General features: G+C 34.0%; 1 protein-coding gene across 2 annotated transcripts in view; it reads right to left on the bottom strand.

Annotated features, from left to right (window-relative positions):
- Positions 1–2,867: 2,867 nt before the first annotated feature.
- Positions 2,868–22,139, bottom strand: part of SLC30A9 (solute carrier family 30 member 9) — a 29,296-nt gene continuing 10,024 nt past the window's right edge. Inside the window, exons 9-18 of one of the 2 annotated variants that reach the window (XM_041458747.1) lie at positions 22,033–22,135; positions 20,138–20,193; positions 18,733–18,868; positions 18,267–18,306; positions 17,754–17,855; positions 17,177–17,284; positions 16,090–16,255; positions 10,630–10,759; positions 7,754–7,867; positions 2,868–6,294 (exon numbers count right to left, since the gene is read on the bottom strand). In XM_041458747.1, the coding sequence (XP_041314681.1) occupies positions 6,250–6,294; positions 7,754–7,867; positions 10,630–10,759; positions 16,090–16,255; positions 17,177–17,284; positions 17,754–17,855; positions 18,267–18,306; positions 18,733–18,868; positions 20,138–20,193; positions 22,033–22,135 (1,000 nt within the window). In that variant the 3' untranslated portion in view covers positions 2,868–6,249. The remainder of the gene's footprint in view (positions 6,295–7,753; positions 7,868–10,629; positions 10,760–16,089; positions 16,256–17,176; positions 17,285–17,753; positions 17,856–18,266; positions 18,307–18,732; positions 18,869–20,137; positions 20,194–22,032; positions 22,136–22,139) is intronic. The other variant, XM_041458831.1, reaches the window with a different exon arrangement.

The following is a 22,139-nucleotide window of genomic DNA, read 5'->3' as shown; positions in this document are numbered from 1 at the left end:
CTGAGTAATTACGACTTCCAGCCACGATACAGAATGTACTGAATTCAAGTATAATTACAAAACAAAGAACATATGCAGGTAAGTATTCCAATATCTACACCTCACAAATCAAAATTATTTCCCCATACTAATATGGAGTAACCAAGACACAGAATGAAAAAGCCAATACACCAAAATGCAGGGTGTGGGGTGGGGAGGGGGCTGGTGAATCTGATTAAAAGAATGCATGGAAAAATGGATTTTGACTTTGACATTGCCCTTTGAAAGTTCTACCACAAGTGAAAAATCCTCACTGTTGACTTTCAAGTTTCTTGGCAATAGCCAAAATGCTTTCCGAACAGTTTAAGCATTTTTTGAGCACTTTTCACACAGTCCTTCAGCATATTTAATTTGAAAAGAAACTTACAAAATTCCCTTTTATATTACATCATTTATACATCACTGCTTTTTTTTCCTTCTGACTTCAGATTTGAAGCAGCTAATCCCAACCTCAAAAGTTTTAAACAGTTTAATTTTGTAATTTAGATTACAAAAGCCAAATTTATGCTAGATTATAGACGTGTATTCCACTATTTTAACAGGCACCTCAGAACAGAGCTATGAATGCTGGCTATACAAAAATTTAACTGGGCTTGCTGTTAGTGTAACACTCATAAAAAGTAACCACAACCTTTTATTTTAATTGGTGGCTTTAATTTACACAGGCAAAAAATGTCCACAAGCACCCTATGTAATACAGAATATTTTCTGGTTATCTATTATAATTTGCTATAGTGTCTGTGGTATTTAAAAAATATAGATCCTTTTCACATTACATTTTGAATGTTTTATCTCCTTTTCAGAATGTGATTTAATTAGAAAGATTGCTTATCCACAGACATCTCAGCAAATTGAAAAATAAAGACTGATGTATTCATCAATGACTACAGTCCACTGCAAGAATTCTGCAGACCTCAGAACTGCAGAAAGAGCACTTCTTTTCCCACAGCACATTCAGTATGGTGCTTCAGTCATATTCTGTCTAAAAGAATCAATTAATTTTCTCTTTAATTCACTCCAGCTCTCACTTCCACAAATAACATTATTCACTCTCCACTTACCAAACACATACCTCACCAACAACAACTCAGATTACAACATCACCCTTAGCAGCTTTCAGTGGACAAATAGGTTTGGGCCTGCAAGGCTGAACACCTTATCAGGACAAAGTTAGACAGGGGCTCTGATTTCCAGTATAAGGAAAAGAAAAAAGTTTTTGCTGGGGGAATTATTCAACTATCAGAATATTGGTAAAAGAAGAAAACATCATCCTACCTAGTTTTGTACATTCTAAAAGAAGATAATTTTTTACTGTTCTTTTCTTCTCCAATCATTATTTCTTATTTCTGGACAAGTTTTTTAGATGATTTTCATCCTTTCCTATTTCCAGGTGCTCAATGTCTTGGGTCTTTTCCTTCCTTGGATTCTTTTCTTTTAATCATATACTTTTAGTTTAATTTCTTTTGCTTCAGCAAAGCCTGACTGACTGCAGTTTCTATAGACCATACATCCACTTACAGCTTCTGTTTTATTTTCCTCAAAGGACACACATTTCAAAAATTGAACTATTGTGCTTTAGAGCCTGGATTCCTATTTCTTTTTTATGTAATACAGTGTCTCCTTTTGATCTTAATGATTTGTGTCTCACTAACAAGAAAGGAAAAATTACTTAAGCTATGCAAACCCTCTATTAAAAAAACCCAACTTTTGGGTACTTCTCATTTACATTATGCAGGTAAACTGCAAGAGAGATGTTAGTGGTACTTTCTATTCAGAGACAACAATAAGAATAGAAGCAGCACGATACTTAAGCTAGAAGGAAAAAAAGCAAACTGTCATTTTATACTCACTTCTGTAAGCCTTTAGGTATGCACAGAAGGGCAGGTTTTGTACAGGAGTCAATATTCATCAATTGTTCTACCATGCCAAAATGCCTCAAGAACATATGACTGTAAAAGGAAACACTTTTTTTTTTTTTTTTTTCAAATCTTAAACGATCTGGTGCTCTGGTTTCCTCCCTACGGAAAACATCTAAGTCAAGTTTAGAAAAAGGATTAATTCATTGATAATTTTCAAAAATTGCCACACTTGGAATAGACAAGGGCACAAAAACTCTTTGTATGAAGACTGTATCTGATGTACTCATCACTATTAGAGATACTTCTATAATGCATATTTTTTCTTTGTTACAGAAAAAAACAGCTAAAATGATTACAAATAAAGAGGACACAGGACTGCAATCAATGTATAACCTAGACAAAACATACCTAAAAACATTCCTGTACTCTCTTTTTATCAAAGAGAGGGCAGTAGAAATCTCTCTAAAAATGAGTCTCCAGACACAGACGAAAAACAATCTGACAAGATCAGAAAACTTGGTTTTGGCTAACATGGTTTGTAGCTTTCAGAGCAGTAATCACTATTCTTAACTATTAATGAACAAGAAGTACAGTACAAAATTCACAGACCAAGAGTAGAATTCAGCCCTGCTTTCAAAAACAGCTTCTTCTTGTAATAGCTTTTAATTCTTCTTGTAATAGCTTCTTCCTCGAAAAGTAAGAGTCACATTAAAAAAAACCAATAAAATCTGTGTGGGACTACAAGGAAGGAAAAAAATAAGAGTCTAAAAAACCTTCAGTTCAAGGATGAGTCACGGGGAATAAAGGGTGCAAACTTGTCCTTAAAAAAATGTGTTCCCCCCACTACTTCTGGACCAGAACACAAACCCCCAAAGAGCCCCTGTAATACAGCAATCCACTGGGGTGTTTACTACTAGCACTGTATCCTTAATAAATGCTTTAAAACTAGAGGAGAAAAGGGACACCACATCAAAAGCAGAATTCTAGTGTATAATGGAGACAATTTAGACTTGAAGTTCATTGCTGGGGGAAAGACAATCACTTCAAAATTTTATCCTTTATGGAAAAAAAAAATTCTATAGAAAAATGTATTATTAGTATCCAGCCAACATGGACTTCAAATACATTAAGATCATTCAGTATATTGGATCACTAAGACAAGCTTTTAAAACATTGCAAGTTTTACAGAATTATGAGTCACTGCACAGCATATAAGAAATCTTCCACAAAGCAGAGAGGGCAGCCATAGTTGGAACAAAATCTGAAAAAAACAGAACCTGCAAGGCCAGTCTACAGAAATAAATTATTTTAAAACACCACACCTTAATTGAAAAAATCCTAGAATATAACTTTATTGTTAGGTAAATCCTCACTTATTTTCCTTAAAATCTGTAAAAAATCCCATTTTGTAATTGCATTTGTGATAAAGAAAAATTCACTCCTTCACACATGTACAGTTTTTTAATCTGAGGACTCTAGCATGTAAATGTAAATTTATTACCTAATTGTTTTCCTCAAAAACATTAAAATAAAAGTAAACTAAGTAGTGGACCCACATTACCTCAAAGTTTTGACTATAAAGACAGTTAAAGAAAAAAAAGCAGTAAATATGCCATATCTGTTAAAAACAATTTGTGAATTTTAACATATAAATTAAAATGTAACAGCTTGGAATTACTATTCTTTTCAAACCTAGCAGGCTCAATGAATCAGTACTTCCATCCAACTGCCTGACATGTAAACTTACTTTCTGCCAAAACCAGTCTGCCTGCCTTTTTGTAGTACATCACCATCCAGGCCACTTAACAAAACACAACTGGGTCCTCAGACAGGTCAACAGTAATGTACTCAAAACCACTCAAGCCTGGTATCTTGAATTTATCATATTGTGATGCTACAATCAGCAAACTAGGAGACAAGGAACACAATTCTCTCTTGGAATATAAACAAAAGGTTTGAATGGGTATTCTTCTGACTCAAATAAGGAAACTAAGATCAGAATTCAGATGAATTACATCTCCAATGAATAAAAAAATCCATTTTAATAGACTTTTAGAGCAGATGTCTTGTAAGAATATAAGCTCATACCTCCTCTTGAAAATGATACAGGAACACTTTGCTAATTAGGTAACATTTACTAACCTTGCAGGGAAAGTTCTGCCCTGCAAAGAGCACACTGACACTACTCATTCATCAGTAACTCCAGCATGCAAACCACTTGGATCACATTGGCTGTCTTCACTAACCTCTGCAGGAAGAACATTTTCCCAGTTTTACTTCTCTTCAGGTTTTTGATTTCTGAAATATCTGGTTTATTAATGTGTTTATTCAAATTCAAAATCCATATAAATATTCCAGGGAGAAGAAAACATGTTATGCGTTACCAGATTCCAGTGCTCTTCATGAATAAGACTAATACCAGGAGAGTGCATACTGAGATGAGATGAATTTTACATAGAAGGGTGAGGAGAAAGGTAAATTATTTATAATGTGCTAAAAATATGCCTTATTTATTTGATATGGGAGACTTCCAAATTACCTTTAAACTGCATTTTAAATCATCAGGTTTAAATATACTAACTAGTTTTGCAATAGGAGAAAAGCAGATAAAGTAAGCCTTCTTTTGAATTAGCTATAATAAGGTAATATGCTATAAAGAAGCCACCAGTGAATAGGGATTATGGAAAAGGGTACCAAGAAGATCCTTTCACCCACAATTACTGTATGTGAAGCCCCATCAGTAACTTAACTCTGGAATGTTTTTCTACTTAAAATGACCAGCATGCAAAGTGCTTTGCAGTTGTCAAAAAGGCATGTTATTTTAAATTCTCACTGTTCACTCGTAAAGTGACACCTAGTATGAAAAAAAAAAAAATCTAAAATGCTTTTAGTGAAATCTGTACATATTGGTCTCCACAACTATTTGCAGCAATACTTATAATATCTTAAATTGATTTTTGAAGACTTGTGTTTCATATCAACATTTCTTTTTTCAGCAATTCAGCCATTATTCAGCAACTGAGTTACTAGGATGGTCTTATTACCACCTGTCACCCATGAGCAAATCTTATTTTACATTAAAGTGCATAAAGACTTTTCCTCAGTGCTACTTAAATACGGTTATTTCACCTATATTTCAACTTGCATGTTCAGTACTCATGACCTTCTTAATAAAGACTGGGTCTCAAAGAATCTGGTACAACTTGAGTACCTACTGCAGAAAGCCTTGAGACAATTGTACACAGCACTAGAATTTCACATTTCCAAGTTATAAACTAATCACTTATCTCTGATTGTTGAGGACCACTGATAGAATTACTCTACTTTCCCAAACAAGCAAGGTCAAGATATACAAAAATTCAGAGTAAGTGGTTTTGAATTCAGGTAATATCTAAAGGTAAATAAATTAAAAATACAATGTATTCTTTGTTTAATTATAAATAGATAATTTTTTACTATTATATATTCCAGCTACATCTCTCATATCTTCTAGCAAAGACCATATCTGGCAATAGAGTCTATTAAAATATAAAAAGCCAAAAATGCCAGGTAACTTTTAATAAGCACTACCATAAATATCTCCCAGATCACATCTGAAGATACTTACAAATAAGAAAACAAGTGTTAAAGTAGGGGAAAAAACCAAAATTTAAAGAGAGGAAGTGCACCGAAATTTGTACGCAGTAATTTTTCACAGTAGCTCAATGTACTCTGGCTAAACCCATCCAGCTGGCTCCTCTAAGGTGAAAAGCCTTGTTTTCCTCAAGTGCAGCTGCAATGGTGGCAAAAAGCAGGTTTCCAGGTCATGGTACTTGAGATAAGGCCAGTGCCCATATGAAACAATTTATCTCATAGAAAAGAAAAACTGTGAAACAATCACACAGTTGAAATGTTACAATTTAAGGTTGGCAGGTTCCACTGGAACAAACTCTTCCTATCTAATCTTAATATCTCCCAAGAACCTTTAATGATATCTTGAAAGAAACTAAAGAAGTGCAAACAGACTGCAAAGGGACACAAATGGGAAAACTACATGTGTTGTGTAGTTTCAGGCAGCTGTATTTGCCAAACTAAACCTCAAGTTTTAAGTTCTGAATTGCAGTAAATATACTTGGACTGACTCTCCTGTGGAATTTAACTCAAGTAGCTTTTTGAAACTGTTTTTCCATGGAAATTTTTGTCTGCAAGTCTAGCGCTCTTCCAGAAACAGAAGCAGTGCTAACAGTCCAGGAAGCCTAGGGCAAAGGAAGCGAGGTATGGTGCGGAGGTCGCTGCAATCCCAGAAGCTTTTCAGCCCTTTACATTACTTCTTCCACAAGGGTAGCAACATGAAGATTTCTCCTGCTCAAGTCTACAGTATCTCCAAATCCACATGACGAACATCAGGATTTCGTTGCTGAAATAAAATTTAAAAACAATATGTTGAAAATTTTCAAGTACATTTTCACACATGGTTACAAGTAATGTGTTTCTGGTATGATGTTGTCAACTGGATAACAAATCCCCTATCTGTGTAACACAGGGACTATTTTAAAATGAGGAAGAATTTCAATAAACATTGTCCATATTATAAAGCATTTTTGGAAGGCAAAGTCATTTTTTTATTTGAAAAATACTTTTAAACATCGTGGATAAATTAGTTCTTATGCTTTATAAAGTATGGAGGAGCTCTCAATTTTAACAAGGCAGTAGAGTTTTATAGAAAACTGTTCAGATACACATATATATCTCTGACTTTCTTAAAGTTTTAACAGATACTTTCCTGAATAATGGGTAAGATTGCTGAAATAATTTGTTCTCTGCCACTGAAGCTAATTATAAAGATTCAGAACACTGTTTCTATGAAGAAATATGCGGTTTTTTGTATTCCAGAAATATGTTATCACCATTACATGAATTGTACAATCCATGAGAAAGTCATGACTTCAAAGACATCCAGCATGTGAACCTGACTAGTCCATTTAGTAAAGCATATTCAATACCAACACAATCACTATATATATATGCCTATACTACAAAGCAGTATCCATGTTCATAAAAAATTTAGGCATGATCCTGCTCCTCAAAAACCATGCATGAAGAAATGATTCAGATGGTGCAATTAAAATCAAAAATAATATTTTGATTCTTAAACAGGACAACCCTAAGGATAGAAACTTAAACTAGAATATTTATGAAATACAACAAGCAAGGACAGACATGCTCTTGAGTAGTGTCTCAAGGCCAGAAGAAACAGCCATAGCAGGACTGCATTTATCTGGGGGTCAGTATACTTGTAGTTCTGAATTCATACCAGGAAGGTATGACTGACAGCCCCAATATACTTACAAAATCAAAAATGGGAACAACCCTTTCTTGCATCAGCCAGAGGGTATTTAAATTGCGGAATGAAAAAAAAAATAAGACAGCTGAGAGGTTTTTGTAAAGTAAAATAAACACTGTACAGCTTCAACAAGAGTAAAAGTCCCATCATCCAGAAATATTTGATACAATTCTAAGAACCAGTTTAAAAAAAAAAATTTCTTTTTTACAGCGAAAACAGAATTCAACAGCCTATAAATAGCCTGGCATTCTGAGAATGCAGTAAAAAAGACACATTCAGGTCTACTGAATGAAAATTTTTTTCTGTTGGTAAAAAATGGAACAAAAAATTTAATAAATAGGTAAGTGGCAAAGTAAGGATTTGCTGGTGGCCAGAACTTAGATAATACTACTAGAGCAAGAAAATCTGCATTTGTAGTATCAACTTCCTTCCCTGTCTCATATTTACAAATTAAATCCCAGAAAGTAGATGCAGAGATATTGTTTCAAATATATCACAGCATAAGCACTCACTAATAAGCAGTTAAATTTACCTTCAGGTCCTTCTCCAGTCTGTCTACTTCAGCTCCCAGCGTGTCAACGATATTCTCACCATGCTTAAGCATAAAGGCTTCTAATTCTTCAAGGGTTTTCACTTGCTGAATTTCCTAGGAAGAAATTAAATTTAAGAGATTGAAATGAGGAAAAGAAAATAAAGGAATAACACTCCAGAGGGTCTTGACATATTTCAAGAGGGAGGGAAAAAAAAAAACCCAAACAAAACACTTCAGCTTTTGCCATTTACTCTCAAAACATCATCTGTTCTTGCGTCTCAAAGACACAGAAGAGCAGCATCTATTCGATGAAAACAGCTGGCTCTGTCATTACACCTGCATTTAATACAAACCTTTCTTCTATCTTCAACTGATTTCCTCCTTAACTTTCCAAATAAGTTTAGAGAATTTCATTCATTTTCTAGAAGTTTCTGAGGTATTCCTCACAGCAAGGCAGAGCAGGGTACCCCTGTGTATTCTTTCTCCATTTTCTACATTCTTGCTATTCCATTACACTGTCTTCTCTAGGCATCACATAATCAACCCAGCTGAAAGTCCACAAGGATTATGACAAATACTGCTGTAAATATGACTCCTCCATAATATCAGAAACTTGAAGACAGTTGACAGGAAGTCAGACTAAGAGACCAACAACATAAAAAACTGAAGTAATGAGATTGAGGAAGACAGAATGTTAAACTCCACTCTCCAAAAAAACACAGACATCAGCAGCACCAAAGCAGGTACTACAGTACTGCCATAGAATCATACAATGGTGTGAGTCAGAAAGGTCCTTAAAGATCACCTATTTGTTCCCTCATTGCCATGGGCTGGGACACTTTCTGCTACACTAGGTTACTCAGGGCCCTATCCAACCTGGTCCTAAACACCTCAAGGGATGGGGCATCAACAACTTCTCTAGTAAACCTGTTCCACTGTTTCACCACCCTAGCCATCACAGTAAAGAGTTTTTTCTTATATCTACTTTATGTCTATCACCTTTCAGTTTAAAGCCATGAGCTTTGCTTAGAGGTCTCACACCAACCTGCCTGGAAGCCATTTGTCCTGTAATTTATCTCAGCTGAAGTATGTTTAGAATAAATAGGTTATTTCAAAAAGATACAAACTATGAAACTACTTATTCTTCTTGTGTATACAAGTGCATGATTTGTGCAGCAACTTCTTTTCCCTTCTCACTACTCTAAAACTGAAGAGGAATAATGTAATTGAGCAAGCTTAAAACGTATCTCAACCACAATAACCCATGACTACAATAACAGCAAGTCTAACAAGAAAAAAACCAAGGTAATCTAAATTATAACATTTCAACAAACATTTCACAACTGTAGAAAGAATAACATTGACAGCAGTGCTAGTTGAATGAGCTGCTTATTTGAAAAAGTACAGGTCAAAAGGCAAGCACACTGTCTGCCTTTAACTTCAGATGGCTGAAGCCTACTGAAAGGAGCTACCCTTCAATGATGTGTTTATAGCTGACATGAGGTTACTACATGTAACAACAATGACCTGTGTAAGAAACAGTTGCCAACCTAGAATCAATCAGGAAGATCTTTCCCAACAATACTCCAAGTATTGTAAGAACTAGTGGAGGCTGTATGCAACTGCCAAAGGGAATAGCAGGTAAAGAACAAAAGCTAACAAAGCCATGAAAAGAAGACTAGTGTACTAAAAACTGCAACAGCAAAGCAACTGGCAATCTATAACCAGCCAACTTGCAGTGTCTCAGTGGTACAAAGCTGACAACACTCTTCCTCTCAAAAGTTTATTAAATTGAAGTCCTGTAGATTAACAGATCAGATATTGCACTATACAGACACATATTTAATTCTTATTTTGACATTAAGATATTTTTAAAACTGGGATACTGACTTAATGATTTTAAAAATTGCAATGTAACATTTAAAGGTAAACTTAACTTCTAAGTCATGCTTAATGGACAGACAAAATGCAGATATCTGTATTTCATTTTGAAAGGGTAGAAAAGAAATTTTTTTCAACAAACAAATGTATATAAGAAAGGTACCAGTGAAAACAAAAACACTGTCTTGCCAAAACATTTTGCTCACTTAAAACTCTCCTTTTAATTTAAATAAATAATTATTTCATAATTCTGCCATATAGAATACAGCAGAGAATAGTTCTGTCCTGAAAAGAGGGCTTAAGAAAAGCTACTCTGAACTACACTGAAATCAGAGACTGACACTTACTAAAGATTGTTAATTCTTAAACATCATCAAAGTGCTCAATCACGTGACACAGGCAATCCATATTCACACTGAATCTGAATGGCTGGACCTGTAAACCTGCACCACCAACACCCAGAGCAAATGGCTCTGCCAAAACAGATGCCTATTTGCAGGTGACAAGCTTCTAGTTTTAACTGCAGATCTTGTAATTCAATAAATGTATTGGAAGAATTATGGTCTCAATTTTTTTAACAAATCTGTATTTTCTAACAAAATAATCACAGAATCATAGAATATTAAGTGTGGAGGTGGCACACAAGGGTTATTTACTCCAACACTTATATGAATGGCCAGTGCAGGGAGCAAATGCATAACCTTGGCATTATTAGCACCTGGCTCTGACCACCTGAACCAATCTCAAGGGTAATGAGTTTAAAAAAAAAGTCCGCCTTCCTCCTTCTCAGGCCAAAAGTAGGTCTTTTTCAGCAGCACATAATACAGTTCTCTCTAAGTACATTCAAAACTCTAACATAAAGTAAGAACATCTGCAACCCTCCAAAAGAAGTGAAATGTATCTCATCTACTTGCAAGTCTTGGGTTCAGAGGTACTTGAAATTGAAAAGTAAGTATCAAATATTGGGGGTTACAAATGCAATTTTTTCTACATACTTGTAGCAGCTGTTCAATATCTTGTTTTTCCAGGTAAGACCGAGTAACCACACGTCCATCAAAGTCTACTTCTGCCTTGAATCTCACTTTGCTCATTCCCATGTCTGTGGCTTTAACATCATGAATTGCTCTGAAACACACACATTTTCAAAGACAATGTAAAACAACATATAACAAACCACTAGCCAGTTTGACTTCTCATGTTAACAATACTGTCACCACAAAATGTTCCTGTAATTTTAAAAGCTCAGTCTTTGACAAAACCTCATTTTGCCCACCCACACTTCCATTAAATACTGATTTATGTTTAACTGGTTACATCACTTCCACAGGTTTTTGCAATACCAAAATATCTATAAATCACTGCAATAGAAGACAGACAACCAGAAGCATCACAGATTTAGAACTAGACTAACAGTATATTAAAAAAATTCCACAATTAAAAATGTGAGAATTTCCCCATTCTGTATTAAAAGTTTAAGTCCAACTTATTTTCCACTGCAGAGAATTTTTCGTGCATATACACGACACTATTTAAGAGTCTTTAAATACCCTCAATTCTGAGGAAAGGAACTTGTTAATTAATGAAAGGACACATTGCAATTATAGAAGTGTCCTTTCCTAAAGTTGGTAAAGGCATGATCTTTTGGAGAGTTTTCAAAAATACACTTAAGAAAAAGTTAAGGATATTGTGTTTGGAACTCATTTTTGATCCTTCAGAACTATTAATCACAGCTTATCAAGATACATCTGTTTGTAAATGCTGAAAATCTGTATTTATTTAAAGGCTCCTAACAAACACTAGAACAAGAAACCTCTAATGTTTATATTTTGGTACCTTGAAAAATTCTGGGTTTCTGTAGCAGAGTTTTGTTCCAGCTTGTTGGACAAATTCTAATATGTGCATATAGGTAGTAAACAACAAGCTCTTAATTTTTCTGGGATAAGAAGCAAACTCAGGACCAAGACATATAGTGATAAATTTCAAGAGTGAAATAAACACAAAATAAAATACTTGACTTTTTCCTAATTATATTAACAAAAACTCAGTTTATCTTCAAAGCCAAGAAAATTTTAAATTGTCACTGCAGAGCAAGTTTACATATTTTCCTGTCAAAGTCAGAAAAAATAAGTTGACACTAAAACATAGGACACGAATCACAAAAGGTTCACATTTTAAAATTCTTGCTTCTGACATTTTCAAAGTAAAACAAGCATAAAAGATTTCAAAGACTTTTAGTTTTATTAACATAAAAATGCATTCTTGATTATTTGGTAAATTCTAACACATGAGCAATGCAGCTCACTTGATGGAAAGTACCAAACTTTACCTCCATTTATTTTGCTAAATCGTGCAATGTCACAGAATCTGTAAATTCAGCATGCCCTTTGTCTTAAGCAAATTTACTCTTCCCAACTAGAAATGCTTCTTTGTATATGAATGTTTATAAATCAGAAATAACTTCACAGGCAGTAGTGCAGGAAGAAAGCAAAAGGCATGTATGTTGGAAGGAGCCTGTTAGAATGAACAGCCAAAATAGAACAGGAGACAGAAACTTTAAGATGAGTAATCACAGGAAATTTTTACAGAATACTTCTTGTAATACTCAGGGTAGAAGAGAGGAAAGTATATTAAAAAAGAAACAGAACATGAACTAAATACAGAGACACGAAAAAATACATCTTAGTAAATATTTAAGCAGATTAAAAGAACTATCAGCTTACTGGTAGCAATAAATACTTTCCAGCTCCATTCCAATTCACACAACTATTCTGTGGGAAGTTATCAAATCAAAACAGTATTAATTGGAGCAAACTAGATGGCATCAAACTACCTCATCCCAAAGAGGGTATTTAAGATAATAGATGTGGTTAATAAAGATAATTTGGAGCCATAAACTGTTGAAGACATATCAAGTGGCTATCAGAACTAGGCAACAAGATAACAAGTGGTATTTCAGATTCTCATTAAGAAGTAGCCTGATAAAATTCAGTGAAATTATGCATATTCCATAAATATGAAGGAAAACAGTCTACCTTAGTGCATATAATCTGCCCAGGAAAGATAAAGACACTGAGTCAGGAGGAGAAAAATCACTAATCATTCAAAAATACAAATGTGTGTGCTAAATCTTAAGCTACAAAGGTTGCTTATGGAAGCTTCTGCATGGTTAGTAGACACCATCAATTCTAACTAGGGAAAAGAGCAAGTTTCAAATTAATGAAAAATTTGTCAGAGAACATCAAGTTGTTGGTTTTGAGCAACTGGTTGTAATATTTTTGTTTTTCGTTCAAACCAGAATGACAGATTTTCCAGCACAACAGAAGCACCACTATACAACAGCTGTTACAATTAAGTAAAATTAAAGATGAAACTGTCACTATGTCTAGGAATCTGTGATTAAATTCTATAAGAACAGAATCAGGACAGAGTCTGTACCACATCACATATTTTATTTCACTGTTATGAAGGGCTAATCTCCCACAGTTCAGTTAAGCTGAACACAAGAATGATTTATGCACCAAAGGTGTCAATGAGAGTTAAGAATTCAATGTTTGTATAACAAAAATAAAATCAAATCATTTTCCAGCTGAGAACAACTCTGAAAACTATTCAGGATCATGAGTTAAACATGGGACACAACTAGAAATTACTAAGAAAAATGAAAAGAAATGGGAAATTATAAAGTCCAACAAGCTGAAAAGAGAAGCAGAAGAAAAAGTCACAGCGTGAGATATAAACCAACTTTTTAAAAGTATTGGAAAGGATAAAAAAGGATACAAAACCAAAGGATAACATGGAAACAAGTCTGCTACTAGACAGAAATGGAAAATTGTTACTGATGAAACAGAATAGGAAAAAAAATGCAGTAAGTGTCTTTAAAAAAAAAGCAAGATTAGTACAACAAAGCATTTCCCTACTTAGAGCAGAGAAGCATATTGGATATTTAAATGAAAGAAAATGCTTCTAATCCAACAGGTTCCATAATTTATATTCAAGAGTTAAAAGAACTAAGAATAACTGTGAAGGCAAATAAATTTTTCATCTTGCAATACTGATGAGAATTAACAAAAAAACCAGATTAACAACACTGTGCCAAAATTTAAGAAGAGTAAATAAGTCCATCTATTTAAGTGAGGACAGCTTCACCTGACAACTGAAGGAAAAATAGTTAGAAAGGTGGAGAGAAGAATTCTATATTAAGAACACTAATTCAAGTCATTAAGATTTTAAGCAATGTAGGCCTTGTCAAACAATCCTGTTATGAAAAAAAAAAAAAGTATCAAGATTTAGTTGAAAAAATATCACCACCAGAGACTTATTTTAGTGGGACAGCAGTTAGTATTGTCTGATAATCAAATACTTCATAATTAGCAGTGGATCACAATGTTCAGTCAAGCTACTGCTGGAATGGAAACTTAAGTGTGGTGCTAACAGGGGCTGAGGGAGTAGATATCAGAGCCCCTGGATCCTTCTGTCAATTTGGATCTAAAATACTTTCTGATGAATACTGAATGATTCCCTAATAGATCTCCTGATTTGGCAAAACACATCTGAAAATAAACATTGCAAACCATGCCTGAAAGAATAAGGGAAGAATATTCTGGGAGCAGGAACAGCAAAAAGCATTGCATTGAGAACTGAAAGCCCTGAAAGGCTGAAATAAAAAAGCAAAAAATAGTCACTATTAGAAGCAGGCCAAATCAGGAGCTTTTTCTTTTACATGTGGTTTCAGAAGGATATGTAAGAGTGCAACACACTACTACACATCTCCATTTAAGAAAGTGTGAGAGTTTGAATGTTCAAGAAAATGCTGACACTCCTAGAAGTCCAAAGCTTATATTGAAGAAAATATACAGGTATGCCTTGGAAGAAATACCTAATGTTAAAAGGCTTCCTCATTTCACTGCTATAATTTTTTTCCTTATTTCAGCCTTTGGTTTGTTTTTTTTCAGCTTTTTCTCCAAATCATACCTATCTATACCTAGTAACAAGCAAGGGTAATATAAGTTTACATTGCAGAGAACTGAGATTAAGACCAGGTGTCACCTCAGAAGATGTGTTACCCAAGCTAGAGATAGCAAGCTTGTTGTAAGAACTGGATCAAAGACAAACTGGGCACTGAAAGGAATCAAAGCTGGTAACATGATGGATCTAAGAAAGAGATAACTGAAGACAAAGTGCATACAGAGAGTATGATAAGCAGCTAAACATGTTTCAGCTTCTAACCTCAAAGAAATAAAAATATTGCAATATTTTTATATTTATTTATATTTATTTATATGCAATTTCTCACAAGTCTTTATTTCTTTTATTATTCATGCTTTTTTAAAGTAAGGTACTTATTGTTTTTAAAAAAATGTTTACAGCAAGAAGAACATGAACTAAGTCTGCTCTGTTGAGAAGTCAGAGCCACCTACAAAACGGACTACAATATAAAATGGTACTTGGCCTAGGAGAAATTTTATTATTTCATCCTGAGATGAGCAAAAGCCACCTGTGCACTTTGGAAAAAAGAACTACAGAAGTCATGTGAACTCACCTACTCTAACACAGCACTGTTGACACATCCTTCACCATTCAGACTAATCCAGGGCCACCACAAATACTTAATTTACTGGCATGTGACAATTCTAACAGAATTCTATTCCAAATAGAACTTAGAACTGTGATGGTGCCAGCACTTAGTTTCTTTCAAGTACTCTGGCATTATTAACTAATGGGCTTGGAGTTTTTCCCTCCACAGCTCAAAAATTACTACAAATAAAAAAAGCACTACAACACTTCAGCTGATTTACACAGAAATATATTCCTAAATAAAGATCGAAAAGAAAACAAAAAGAAGTTTGTTTCTAAATCAAGATTAATAGGGTAAAGCTAAAATAGCTCATTGAAAAGCATTTAAGCAAGATTTAGAATTACAATGAGCTATAAGTTTACTACAAATCGCAGACTTGCTAAGAAGGAGAAATTAGCAATGACTTAATTTATAAGCATATAACATGAGGAATCCATTGCATCATATATTACTGCAGCATGTCCTGCCAACTACTACAGAATTCCATGCACTGAATATTAACAGTAACAGAATTTAAATATTTAGGTGCTAATAAACTATTCAAACAACATAATAGTATCATTTAAGTGCTCGCATTTCATGAATTTGAAAATAGTTTTAAGTTTGTGATGGCTTTCTCATTAGGTCATTGTCAATTCCTGCAATAATTGTGACAGTTAGAATGTATCTGCAATGCTATTTTAGCTGTTGAACACCCGAGAGGTACAAGTATTCTTTTACTATAAGTTTTAGCACAGAAATAGAAGTCAGCAATAATAAAGACTCTAGAATCCCTATACAGAAGATTCCACACTAAAAGTAATCTTACCAGATTTCTCTCATTAAATGTTTTCTTGCTTTTTGGTGTTTATAGTAGAGACTGAGCTGTACAGGTTCTTACCTCACGACAGGATCACTTTCCAGTAACTCGGTGAGCCGCTGCAGCTGCTCAGGCTCAATGGATCGTCCCAGCAGCGCCTCCGTGTTCGTGTAGATCAGAAATGCTGACACAGTTCCTAACAAAGTTCCAACACCTAGAGACCCCACACTGTCATAATAGGGGTTTCCTAAACAAGATATAGCAAATTAGTTTCACGGAGTATTTCTAAAACATAGCAGAGAATTCTAATTTCACATGGAAAAGAGTTCATAGTTTTGAGGGGTTTTCTGGGTTTTGCTTTTTAGTGAGATTTTTTTTGGTTGGTGTTTTTATTTTTTTTAGTCAGTCATTTATTTTACTTTTTTCTTTTCTTAATTCAGTGGAAATTTTTTCCTACTGAGGAACATGATAAAGCTGGAACAAAACAATTTATCATAAAAAAAAAGGCTTAAGTCCCTCCTGTCCCTTGACCACTCCTGTCTCCTGCAGGACTAATAAATGAGTAAACTCTTGTCTGTATGTGTTTCTATATTAGTAAACATAAATTTATACACAAAGTTATATACACTGAAACATAGGTAGCAGAACAAAATCCAGTGTTCTTTCATCAGTAACTCAAAAATTTGCAAGTATTAACCATTTCTGCAACATAGTACTTAAAAAGTCTCAAACATTTATTCATGTTCAGACCTACAGAAATAGTACTGTGTTTTTAAGTTGATGAAGGAAACTAGAAATGAAATTTTAAAATTCCTTCTATATAAAAAGTGAAACTTGTAATTAAGTCATTAGAAGCCACAAGAAACAAAACTCCAATATTTATTCCCTTTAAAAAATCAATTCTTAAAAAGGGATGAATAAGTAAACATCCCTCTTTAGAAAACTTAACGATGCAGCAAAGATGTACTTTGAACCACTTGGCATACAGATCATCTTACCTTTAGTAAAAAAATAACTTAGTTTGTAGGACAAAACAGCTCAAACATCTGCTTACAGAGTACAAGTATCAGAAATGAAGAGCAGAGACATATTTAAGTCAACCAATATAAATGAAATGATCTGTTCATATCATGCAAGGGAAAAATCCACGTTCTGTGCAGAATTTTACCTGTTAAAGAAGTCAGTCCCATACAGGTTGCAGCTACAGCCACGCTCAGGACGGCTGCAGCATCCTCCAGTAACACCACATTGGTACTAGGATCACGACTCTGCACAACTGCACACACAACAGAAAAAAGTTACACTGCTCTGAAAATTTAGCTTTACTATGTTATGCATTAACATAGTAAATTAACTTAAACTATAATAACAACCGCAATTTAAAAGAACAATTTATGTAATTATATAGGTGTAAACTGAATTTTTGCATATGCTCACACTTCCGAAAGCATTTATACATACACAGAACAAGTCCAATTATGGCAGCTTCTCAAAAATGTTAGAAAAATTAAAAGGGGCATTTATCCTGAAAAATACTTGCACTTAGTCAAGTGTTTAATAGCGCTCTTAAATCAACAGTTCTCACCTAATTTGTAAAATGTTATTTGTTAGTAAAATAGAAAACAGATCAATAAAGGGAAGGTAAGAGGGAAAACAGAAAATTGTTTCTATCATTATGGAAATACTAGTGAACAGATTGTTTATTTAAATAACACCACATACCTTACTGCTATAATGATACATACCATATTGATAAAATGAAAGACCCTTGGCTCGAGCACTCCTTCGAATTTCATTTATAGCAACAAGCAGGGTGGCTGAAACAACAAAGTTGTGGCTGACAATTGCTAGAGGCAAAAGGGGTTTTTCCATTTTGAAAAGAGGAGCTTTTTGTTAAACTATCATAGTGACAGATCATCAAGAAATCTCTGATTGTTGGTACTTTGAATAAAGTATAGTTACTTTTTTTTTTTCCACAAGTGTGTCTCCCATACAAATCAGAACAGTTATATTTGTTGATAGTTTAATACTGAAAAGGCAATCCATGTCTACTTTCCAAATTTTGTGTTCTTCAACTTCTTACTATATAGACACATATAAAAAAGAAAAGTTTTAACATTTCTTTTTGTCTATTTACAAGTATTTGCAACAGAGCTCAAAATTTCACTGTGTAAGCAAAGATCAATTATTACTGTAATTACTGGCATTGTAATCTTAAGAGATTAAAAATACTTAAATAGAAACTTGAAACTGCATACCTCCTTCTGATACCAATGATCCTGCTAAAATGCAGTATGCCTGTATGGAAAAAACAAGAATCAGATATGATATTATATTATATGCCTATTTCTACAGATCTCTTCACCACAGGCTATCCAAATGTAGCATTCCAGAACCACATTACCCACAGTATCATGTAATTGTCCCTAAACAGATAGAAACCAATAATAATTGGATCATACAATATATTCCAAAACAGGACAGCAGGACCTTTTGGAGGACGGGATATGAAAGGAAGATGCAGGGTTTAGACAACAGCTCATTTTGCTTCAGGATCAACTATAGTTTAAAGATTTTTTTTTTCTTAAAACACATTTTCATTAAGAATGGTTTGAGTTGATTGTGGTGGGACTCAAACCGACTCAGGAAGTGAGTTTCAGACTATGCCACTATTTTTTATTAAGTCACTGGTGTTAAATACAATACCAAACAAGATTAGCTTACCCAGAGAAGAGATTCCACAGGATGAGGGTGGAGTAAACCTATGATCCCATGATACCAAGAAAGTCCTGCACCCATCATGAAAATGCCTACTCCACTAATCAGGGAGGCAATATAGCGCATATTTGTGAAACCATATCTAGAAGAAAGAAAAAATTATTTTAGGAAGATTCTACATCGCTACAAACATATCTCAGAGTTTGCCATTAATTTTTACATGACTTAAATTATCATCATATGACTTGGCATCTATTTAAGTCAAAGCTGCTAAATTCAATCTAATACAAGGGGGAAAAAAAACCTACTTGAAAAAGGATATCTAATACATGTAAGGACATCAAGCATAAATGTTTTTCTAACTTGTTTTTAAACAGCTGTATTAGCTCTTATACAATGACTGAGGATTTTATTTTACAACTGAAAAGAAACCTAAAATAAACAACATTTGTACCACTTCATGATTTTAGTGAAATGCTACTTCTAAATGTGGACTCTAGTTTTGTGAGCAACACAGTATTCTAATAGGAATAAAATTTACACATTTCTCAGTAGTTCAGCTAACACTTGCAGTTTTTAAGCACAGTAGAGGAATTAAAGCAATAATTAAAGTTTGTGTTTATCCCTTTTTTTGGTTTTAACTCCATCTACAAACAGTGCACTTCTTTTGTCTATATTGAGGAAGAATGGAAAGGAGTGAGAGGAAAAAATGAGATATGATGAATATTTGCACAAATTTAAGATTTAAGTTTTCCAAATTTTAATGATGCTGTTAATGGAAAAAAAGCATAACTAATCCCATAAATTAGACACATTTTTGAAGTAGTACTTTAGACTTGTCCAAAAATATGAGGAGTAAAACAGCTCAACACCGAGAAAATATCATGGAGAGTACAGCTTATAACTTTCATGAACTTCTAAGAACTTATCAAGTAATATCCCTATAACTAGATACAAACAAAGAGCAGTTTATATCAAACACAACTCCTTATGGTACAAGTAACTAGCTTGCATAAAAGCACTTTGTCGAAAAAAGGAAGAAGACAGTAATTTATTTTTTTTTTAAATCCTGTGATTCACACGAACAGTGTTTAAAAAGTAGATCTATTAGTTGGAAGAGGCAGAAGAGCCCAGAACAACTTAGAGAAATAATGGCAATTAAAATAAAACGGAGCAGAAGCATAGCACAAAAAAATAAAAAAACCCAACACATGCACCAAGCCATTGAAATTCCAGCTCCTGGAGCTTGAAAGAAAACCCTTTTCTTAGTTTAGCTCTTGTAAAATCAGAAATAATATGTTTCAGAAATGACACAGAACAGCAAATTAAAACAACAAGGTGATGCACAAAGAAGAACTGATCTTACTGCTAAATATAGTTACCAAAATCTTTATTTACTCAAAAAGCTTACGGATGACTAGGGTCAGGCGTCCTTGCAGACTGACTGATGCCCAAAGCTAGCAATGCCTATTTAAGACAAGAGGTTAAAAAAAAATATTAGAAACTTTCTGTATCAACTGAACTTGAAAGGTAAAGGCAAATGTAATTTGTTGAACTGCATATATGCTTTGCTACTGATATTAGAGGTGGAATATAATCCTCAAAATTTGTCATCTAAATTTACCACTCCCAAAAAATTGTTAGTTATACCTACATATATAATATATATGCAATTATATGGTGTGTATATATAATTACTGTTAATTATAATTTAAGAATCGCAACTGAAAATGAACATTAAGTGCAATCACAAGTGTTGTTGCTGTGCTTCAGTGTGAAGGAATGAAGTTGCTCAGGGAACAAAGCTATTTAAATAAATCCCTCTTGAAGAGAAACTATACTGAGACTGTGGTGTAGTAGGGCGATGGCAACATTTAAAGCAGTAACTTTACACTGCAACTTGTCAGCATGTTTTGAAGGAAGAAATAACCTCTTGCTATCTAAATTGCCTACCTGGGGTATATTCAATTAGGCATGTATTAAGTTGTTGATGCAGGAAGTTATAAATCTAGACCTGAATTTTGCAAAGCATGTGTTTTGTTTAAGACTATGGATAATGAAACATAGTAACAAGTAAATTAATATTAAATAAAAATAAGAATATTAAAATGCAGATACTTTAGTCTTAGCAGCAAGCTGCTTTGAGAAAGCAAGGTTTCTCCTGTGTTTTTCCCAAAATCACACACTCAATTACTTGGAAAAACAAAACAAAACTCCCCATTTCAGTGGAACATTCAACTTTGGTATTTAAAAAACAGAGTAGCTCTTCAATGCATATAATACCACTATTAAACTTGGTTCACCAAGTTCACATTGACACACTTGGCCAAGTGAAAAATCACACATTTTCATACTTAAATTTATGGGGAGGCCAGCCTTATCAGTTGAATTAGGAACACCCCTGTCTTCGCTTTACATCTGGATCACCTGAAAGACTGTGTGAAACCATCAAACAAAATGTGAATTGTCAACTCAGTCTTTCTGGACAGAGAAGCATACGGGGTCCAACTCAAGCAAAAAGTTTGTCAAACCTATATTAATAGACTTTTCAATATATTCAGTCTGCTCTAAGGTCCCACAGATTCCTCAGATTTGGAGGAGCACAAGACTGTTGCATTTTATGAGTGACAAGCTACCCAACAACTCCTTTTGCTTGAGCTGCAGGAGCCTTTCCTTCAACCCTTTCTTTAAGGGTTGATTTTTTCCCCCCAAAGCCTTGCAATATTATTTCAACGTCTCATAACGTATGCTTCAAGCACACTATAGAAAACACTGGAAGAAACAACAATAATTTTATCCCTGCACATTAATATTACGTGTCAAATTCTGAGCCTGCCACTCCACTTCTCAAAGTAAATGTGCCACATATGGGGCTACTTGTGCTGTGACAGGCTGATAGGTAATCAAGGAATAGAAAAACAAAACAAGATGCTCAAATTCCCATCGTTATTCTACCTAGAGATGAATAAGTAACAAAGTCTGTCATTGTATTACAGTAACTGACAGGAAAAGCATTTCTAGTTAACATTTAACCAAAATACTAACCAAAATCATTTTAGTTTCAAGTACCATTCATGATCCATGAAGTAGCTGAGTACAGTTCTTACTGCAACTCCACTCATTCAACTTATTTCTAAAAATCTTCAAAATCTACATTCTGTCTTCTCATTTTTACATTAATACAAATAAAGAAGCAGCCTATTTTTTTTTTTAATTCAAGCGCATTACAACTACTCTAAGTATCTGTTTTTATTCCTAGGTTTATTACAAGTACTAACTTGAACCGAATGGAAAAAAAATACTCACCTGGTTACATGTGTCTGCTAAAGAATGTATGGCTTCTGAAAACATACTTGCAGAACCCGTGTAAACCCAAGCAAGTAGCTTAAAGAAAAAATTCAACCCATTTCTGA

The sequence above is a fragment of the Pyrgilauda ruficollis genome, unplaced genomic scaffold (genome assembly GCF_017590135.1).
Source record: "Pyrgilauda ruficollis isolate IOZ18807 unplaced genomic scaffold, ASM1759013v1 scaffold1, whole genome shotgun sequence".
Taxonomy (NCBI): domain Eukaryota; kingdom Metazoa; phylum Chordata; class Aves; order Passeriformes; family Passeridae; genus Pyrgilauda; species Pyrgilauda ruficollis.
The sequence above is the reverse complement of the archived record's forward strand: the minus strand, read 5'-3'. Positions and strand labels throughout refer to the sequence as shown.